The 8,562-nt window shown below is 28.6% G+C and overlaps 1 protein-coding gene across 1 annotated transcript; it reads right to left on the reverse strand.

The window, feature by feature from the left end:
• Positions 3,963-5,979, reverse strand: LOC105170378 (glutelin type-B 5). Its single transcript, XM_011091115.2, has 3 exons — positions 5,727-5,979; positions 4,351-5,071; positions 3,963-4,268 (listed from the first exon to the last, which is right to left on the reverse strand). The coding sequence occupies exons 1-3, from the start codon at positions 5,920-5,922 to the stop codon at positions 4,115-4,117; spliced, it is 1,071 nt and encodes a 356-aa protein (XP_011089417.1). The 5' UTR covers positions 5,923-5,979; the 3' UTR covers positions 3,963-4,114.

The following is an 8,562-nucleotide window of genomic DNA, read 5'->3' on the forward strand; positions in this document are numbered from 1 at the left end:
ATATTAAGTGCTCGATATATAAAAATAAGATTTTGTAATTTATTCACGGTTATTAGTAAAAATAAAATAAAATATGGCTAGGACAGGGGTAGCTGTCCAAGTATGGACAGTACTGTATGCATCGCAGTTGATGCATTAATTAGATAGGGACCTACTACCTACAAATCAATCGGACATTGATTTAGTAGAAAAAGTTGAGGTGTCATCATTAAAATATCGGGAGTTGAAATCCCATAAATATTAGTTTATATCTATTTTTATAATAATTTTTTGTAATTTTTTTTGTTTTGTTTAGATATATTCATTGATTTTGAATTATTCATGTATGGACTTGACTGTATTAAAATAGTAGGATAATTACACCTCTTTTCTTGAGGGTTGGTATAATTACACGTAAATTCAATGTGGTTTAAAGAATTACATTTAGTAACTCTAATGTCTGCTTTTGGTTTAGCGAGTAGATCCACCCGTTAGTCAATATTTATCAAGGTAATGCATTTACTCTAAATCTATAAAAAGAAGGTGTAATTATTCCTAATATAATTAATTATAAGATAACTGAGTTGAGAAAATCCTTAAGCTCATTTTACAATGTAATTATTAACATTAACATTATGTTTGGATTAATGTTTTGGATGTTTTTGTTTTGGTGTTTTGGAGATAGAGAGAGGAAAATAGAGATAACTAAGTATGTGTTTTGAAATAGATGGTATATTTAGATTTGTATTTTGATATAATATAAAATAGTATAAAATAAGTGGTGTAGGTTTGATGTTGGAATTTGGGAGACAAAAGTTACTGTTCATCTTTGAATATATATATATATATTTAGTAATATATATGTGTATGTATATAGTATTTTGTATGTTAGTAAAATATAATATATATATTTATGTTAAGTAATTTTTTTTATTGAGAAATTTCTTTTTATATTTTAAATAATAATTATAATTTTAACACATAATTAAATACATTGTAGTATTGTCTCCAGAATAATTTTGTTAGATTTTATCTTTGGAATGAAAAAACATAATATATAAAATTTAAATAAAAAATTCAGAATTAAGTATGTATTCTTGGTATATTGTCCTCAAATTTCAAATTTCTCAAATATTTCAGTGAAATAGGAAAAATTATAAGTACAAAAGATTTAAATGGTCTAAGTTGAAAAAAATTATAATCAAGAGTTAAATGCACTATATAACATGTTGAAAATATATTCATTAGAATTTTATATGTGAACTGATAAATTTTAATAGATAATTGAAGTAATAAAAATACGAATTAGGTATGTAGTACTGATATATTGTTAGTAGTGTACGCAACTGCTACAGTATTTTCGTCAGGTAGAAAAGTTTTAAATATTTTAACTAAGTAGCATTGATATTAAAAATCTTTAATATCAATAATTTCAAAAAAGTTAATAATTATTTTTTAGTAGTAATTATTAATACATTTCACAAATATTATATATTAAATAATATATAATACATATAATAAGAAAGAAGAAAAGAAAGAAAGAGAAGAAGGCTGCGACAAAAAGTAAAAAGAGAGAGAAAATAATAAAAAAAAGTATTTCAAATTAAAATTGCACACCTATTAGTGTACAAATTATAAAAACAAGCAATGTTTTGTGTTTCGGCCTATTTTTAAAATGGGCCAAGACACAAAACCAAAAATAACTTAATTATCTCGAAATTAAACATGGAACAATTCTTTCAGTAGTCTTGATCAATGTCACGGAAAAGACAAGACTATGAATGCTGAACAACGTACAACAAAGACATGTAACACGATACAGCACCACACATCTCACCTAACACACATGCAACTTATCGGAATTCAACAATGAATATACAATAAAACCTCAATAATTTAATAATTTCAGGACCACATAATTTTAAAAATTATTAATAAACTAATAAATTATTAATTTGAAGATATATATATTTTTTTATACAACAAACTTATATTATTCTTTATAAATAAAATATACACATTATAATTGATTAATTAGATGATGTTAATGTTCAGAGGTCCAAAGTTTAGAAGAAATTGTAGACAATGATATTGAAAAGCCTATTGAGAATGAAACTGGAGATGATACAATGTATTTACAAATGGAAGGAAGCACTCATAGCGGCAACAATTCTTTAAAATTTTGTGTTGTAATATGATAACACAACACTGGAGCTTTTGGATGCCGTAAGGAAAGTTAGAGATGAAGTACAATTAAATTTAAATTTTTTTTAAAAAAAAAAACAACAATAAAATCATATTTTACTAAGTTGTCCTAATTGTATTTGTAATTTTACAAAATTATTAATTATATAAGGATCTTCCAAAAAATTATTATCTTATTAATTTATTCAGATCATTAATTTAAATTTTGGGCCCAAGTCTAGATCAATTTTAAATAAATTATTATTTTATCGAGTATCAATTTATAGAGATTGTATTTTATTTATTTTGATTATTTTCTATTAAGAGAAAATATTTTCATTCGCAATCTATAAGTTGGAGTGTGGAATTCCAATTTCAGGTGAAAAATTATGACAAATTATGTAGTAATTGAGTTTCTAAAATCAGTGGAGGAGGAAAATAAGTTAGAAATTTGCACACACAATAAAAGTGTTGAACTTGACCCAATAGGAACACTCGAGAATTAAATTAGAAAATAGGGTAGATGAGTTGTTATAGCGGAGCTCAAGCAGTAATTGATGTTATCATTAGGGGTGTAATTGATTCGAATCAAACCGAATATATTATTATTCAATTATATTTAAATTATTATTGAGTTTCAAAAATTATGTTTGAATTTAGTTTGATTATTATTCTAGTCGAGCTCAAACGAATTTTAATTGGATCGAATTCTAACCGAGCTTAAGTAATTTGATTTTTAAATATATTTTACTATTGTTCAAGTTTGATTTATTAAATATAACAAATTGAGTTCAAATAAATTTTTATAAATATATTTCAATCGAATATCGAATAATTTGATTATTTTTCAGCCTTAGTTCTCATATATGCAATTTGTATCACCTAAATGCTAGGTTTTTATAGTCGTTCACCCAATGTATGGACCCCAGCTGCCGGCATCCGGATAAAGCCATGTGTCGTCCATCCACCATCATCCGCTGTGAATGTTCTTTCTCTCTGGGCCTTGCTGATGCGGGCCAGGGCTAGCATAGGGTTGGTTCATGTTTGAGATTGGGCCAGTCTTTGGGCAGATACTACCTAAGAGTTATGGCCCATTTTCTCCTTTAAACCATATCATATAGTAATTTTTTTTGCAAAAATTTCTGAATTCAAATTGTATGAATATAATTTTAATTCACTTCTAGTAGTAGTAATATTATAAACACCATTATTGTGAAAGATATTAGAGAGAGGATTATCAGTATAAATTTATCTCGTTCTGTTAGTTAATGTGCGTTATATAGATTATGGTATATGCCTTGGCCTGTCGAGAGCATTGTTGTACTGTATAATTTTATTTTATTAATGAAACTTACATTTATCTAAAAAAAGATAATATTATTTATTTTCCAAAATTTACCTATATTAAAAAATAAACAAAGAAACTCCTCTATAAATTGATAGAGTTAAAAAAACCTCTCTCCATCGTAAACTAATGGGCAATGGTAGTTACACGTCCAAATTGAAAATGATTTGTTTTTCTATTTTATTTAATATAAAAGACCATTTTAACCCTCAAATGACTTGAATAAAAATGATTTTTATTTTATTCAATGTAAAATTAAAATGTATACTATTTTATGCTCTTCTTTCGATTAATTAATTTTATGAATAGTATATTATTCATATGAACTTAAAAAATTCATTTCATTTTACCAATTTAAACATTAGTCAAAAGAAATAAATAACAAAAAATTAAGTTACGGATGCAAATTATGATCGTTAATATATATATAAAATCAAAACACAGTGAATAAGAATAGCATAAATAAGAAAATAGCATTATAGAAAGTTATTTTAACAATATGAAAAAAGAAAATAAAAAGTACTAAAATTCTCCCAAGTCCTGCTGCTTATTTTCTACTCAGACTAAAATGAAAACTAAGAAAAAAAGACTAGTAATACTCCATGATCAATTTGGTGGTGGGAAGAAGATTTCTTCAGCCTTCCTCTTTGAGCTGAACTTCTGCTCCACATCTGCCCCAACGTTGAAAGAAGCCTGCAGCACTTCTGGTGACAATGCCTTCCACACTGACGTCCTTCCAGCCAGATGAGTGAAAATTGGACTGCCATAAAAAACACACATATTACATCAAAATGCACACAATGGGGAAACAACCAACTAAGAGCTGCCGTATTACTACTCACTTGGGAGTTGTGATTATAGAGAACCAATCCAAACCATCAGCATCAGAGATCTTCGACACCACGAAAAACCTCGGCACAATGAAAAGATTGCCAGCCTTAACCGTTGTTTCCAGCACGCGCTTCCCGTCCACCCCGACAACCTGGACTCTGCCGCTTCCCCTGACTATGTAAGTGACCTGCAAGGCTGAGTCGCAGGAGAACCCCGGCGAGCACATGGCTCCCCCATTCAGCCTCACAAGATCGGCACCCAGGCCCACCTCCCCGACCAATGGCAAGTTCTTTGTGTTAAGAACCACCACTTTCCCTCCACCCTTAATGTCGACATCCAATGGCGCTTCCTCACAGTTGAGTGCCATGCCTTTGTAGTGCTCTGCTTTCGGTTCAGGCATTTTCGTGCCTGCAGCTAGCTTGACGATTCCCTTGCCTGCTTGGCTCCCGACAAGGGTCTTCGCGGTGGATTCGTCCAAATCCCAAGCCCTGCTAACAAACTCTGTTGAGAATCCGGTGAAGATGCCGTTGGAGCCGGTTAAGCAGAAGTCGGTGAAAGAACCGGATTTGTGGCCTTTAGAGGTGTCTCCGAGGAAGAGGATAGCTAGTTCGGTGTCCTCTTTGTTGTACCACCAGGTGGTCACACCAAATGGAAGGGCAATAGCATCACCCTTCTTGATTGCAAGAACCTTCTCTTCTTTCTCAGGAAGTATGATTCCAGCCACTCCAGTACCTGTAAGCAGTCATGAATGTTTGTGAAATTCAGGCAAAACTGGTTTAGCAGCATCAAAGGTTGTACAATTCAGATAAACTACATTTTGAGGATGTAATACGACAGAAATCATAATCTTGAATTAATTGAGATGATCAGAATAATTCCAGCGGAAAACTCTTTGATACAGATTACATACAATCACTCAAGATTCTCTGTTCTAAACTTGGGTATACACACATAGAAACACCACGTTTATGGCTCTAATTACATACATGATTGGAATAAAATACCAATTTGTAATAAAAAAAATCCAGACTGACTCATTAACCACTCCTAACATTCAATCCGGATTGTGTATGTTGTATCTTGTACTTTTACCTTTATATACGTATACGTGTATATATATATATGACACGTATATGAAATATTTTCATAAATATACATACATGTCTTTTATACTCAATCTGAAAATAAAAACACAACAAACACATAAAGTATGCGATTTCGATTTTGACTGAACAATTTCGTCAAAATCTCCGAAACAGAAGATACACAACACCCACGAATCAATCAAGACATATACCAAAGAAATTGAAGAGAAATCAGATCACGCTGCTGTAAACCAAATATTACGTGCATGGATGCAGAAGGGGTGGAAGATCAATATATATACCTTGAAGAACATAAGCGACCTTAGCGGAATCAGAGTATTGAGGCAGAGCAAAGCCGTTCTTCTCCAAGGCAAGCTTGGCGGCGCCAATATTCCCTTGGCGCAGCATAGGAAGTTCATTGGGACACCACGCGTAGTACGCGCCGCCGTCTCCGCCGTAGACTTTCTTAGAGAGCTTCGGTGACAAATCAATCTCCATAGCTCTTAATGGATCTCTTCTGAGTTTTCACTCAATATCTGTAAAACAAGAAGATTATGAAAGTAAAGGATGGAGGTAGAGGGTTTGTGTGGGGCTGTATATATAGGGGTTGGAACTCAAGTTGAAGAGTCCGAGTCAACTTAGAATCTTTAATATATCCAATTTCTGTTTAATTAGGAAACAAATTTAGAATTCTATATTTTGCATAAGTTTGAATTTATCTATTATTATGTAAGAAAATTTAATATTATGAGATACACAAAATAAATGTATTTCCAAAGATATTTAAATTTTTTAGATAGAGATAACAATTATACACTTATGTAAATTCAAATAAGAAAAAGATAATTATCCAAAAGATATGATGAATCTTATGGATAAAGATAAACAATCATATCCAAAAATTAGATCTTCAAAAAATCATAATTATGTATGTTGCAAAATAGAAGGCTAAAATGCCGGGGAAATTTATGTTATTCAAAAAATAAGTAAATAAATTTCAAAGAATTCAAACTTAATGTATTATTAAGCTCAAATAAATTTAAGTTCTTAAGAAAAATCTTTTGAGTAAGAATAAATAACCAACTATATATTTATATAAAATCTAAAGAGGTTTCCCAAGAAAAAAAATCAGGATTATGTGGTGAGGAAATAAATATAAAAAATCCAACCGTTGAAAATATTAATTAAATAATTAGTAACTAAGATCGAAATTTAGTTTACCTAGAAATATAATAGAAAAAAATATTAATTAGGTCTTTGAATTTAATTAAGTTATTAATCAATTTATCAGAACAAATTCGGAATTCTTTTAGATAAACCAGAATACCTAATACAAAGTCTTTTGTTTACAATGTCGGTCTAAAATAATCATACATTTCTTATGGTAAAAATATTGCAGAAAAATTATCTTAATTTATATTATATATTGATGCCAGTGATATATTATTTTTTTGCTAAAATTGTTTAGATTATTGTTGAAAAATAAAAATAATATTCTTCGAAAATATCATTGACATTAATAAGAGGGGCCATCTTGAGGACGGCTCATAATTAGTATAAACTATTTTCCAAATAGTATTTAAATTGAATTAGGTATATGTGTGATATGCGTGTCAATATATATATATATATATATATATAACATTATAAAAAAATGATTGGATTATAAAATCATTTTAATTTATGAATGATATGAGTAATGTGGGTGAGTTGTGGCGTTCTGAATACTTTGTCAGAGTTCCAGTCATTGATTACATCTTGAAATTGGCCGATCATTTAAATATCCTCAATTTTGATTTTACTAATAACCACAAATGACTTATATTAATTTATCTTAATATATTAAATTATATTTTAGATCATTTAAATATCCTCAATTTTGATTTTACTAATAACCACAAATGACTTATATTAATTTATCTTAATATATTAAATCATATTTTAATATGGTTAATAATTATAAATACATTATAATAACTCACATAAAGCGAGATAAATACCCACACATTCGATCGAATTTAAATCATAACTCCGAACTTATTCATGGGACATCATTCTTATTTTTAACCATTAAACTAAAACATCATTAATAAATATCTCAATTTCCGTGAGTCCAAAAACAACATATTCTTTCATTTTTTGAAAAAAATAAAAATAAATTCAATACTTTATGTATTAAGTATATAAATAATTTATGTACGTGAGAATTATATAATTTGGTGATGTATTAAATGAACATCTACAAAATCAATAGAAAATAAGGTCTTATAGATTGTTGTTGCCCACATCAAATTGATTGTTAAACAAAGTTAGGTGATGTTGCACCTCGTGGGATACAATTTAATTCCATATTTAATTTTGTTATCATAAGCTAATTATAATTTTTGTTCTTGTCAAACGTTTCACAATTAATAATTCTATCTTAATTTCTTCCCCAGCGGATATTGCATAATATTGATGTGATTATATAGTCATAACAAATACTTTAGTCACACTCATAAAAATTATGATCAATAATCCTTCCATTATGTGGCTCCGAATCTCCGTACATATATATTATGGATAATTACATCGCTCTCCACTAATTTGATTTAATTATATATAGCTATTTTGTAATTTGAAAAGTTATATATAATACTTTTAATATTTGTTCTCCTAATAAATAGATTTATCTGTTAGTAAAATTTATAAAATTTGCTGATATTAGTGAAAAAATTGAATGAAAATTCATATTTACCCCAATTAAATTTATAAATTTATTATATGTCAAACAAAATTTTTCTGACTAAACTAACATAAAAAAGGTGAGAATGTACCTCCTCACATGCATTAGTTTATTAAGATGTAAAGATAGTTTGGTCAGAAATATTTGTTTGTTATGTAATAATTCAATAATAAATTAATCGGGGTAAATATGAATTTTCATTCAACTTTTTTGTTAGTATGCATAAATTTTGTTAATTTTAATTAATGAATGAATATATTTATTAGACGAAACAAATATTATGAGTACTAAATATAATTATTCAAATGATAGAGGATGTACGTATGAAATTTTCCCCATATATTACTATAGTGTTTGTTTTTTATAACTGGATAACAATACAGAAAAACTAGAGGTGGTGTTTTCTGATAGAA

Source organism: Sesamum indicum, linkage group LG9, assembly GCF_000512975.1.
Source record: "Sesamum indicum cultivar Zhongzhi No. 13 linkage group LG9, S_indicum_v1.0, whole genome shotgun sequence".
In the NCBI taxonomy this organism is placed as follows: domain Eukaryota; kingdom Viridiplantae; phylum Streptophyta; class Magnoliopsida; order Lamiales; family Pedaliaceae; genus Sesamum; species Sesamum indicum.

Bases quoted from the DNA above. Each gene is read 5' to 3' on its own strand.
- LOC105170378 (XM_011091115.2), bottom strand. From the start codon at position 5,922: ATGGAGATTGATTTGTCACCGAAGCTCTCTAAGAAAGTCTACGGCGGA. The intron at 5,072-5,726 runs GTATATATATTG...GACTGCTTACAG, and splicing joins GGTCGCTTATGTTCTTCAAG to GTACTGGAGTGGCTGGAATC. The intron at 4,269-4,350 runs GTGAGTAGTAAT...TTTTTATGGCAG, and splicing joins TCTATAATCACAACTCCCAA to TCCAATTTTCACTCATCTGG.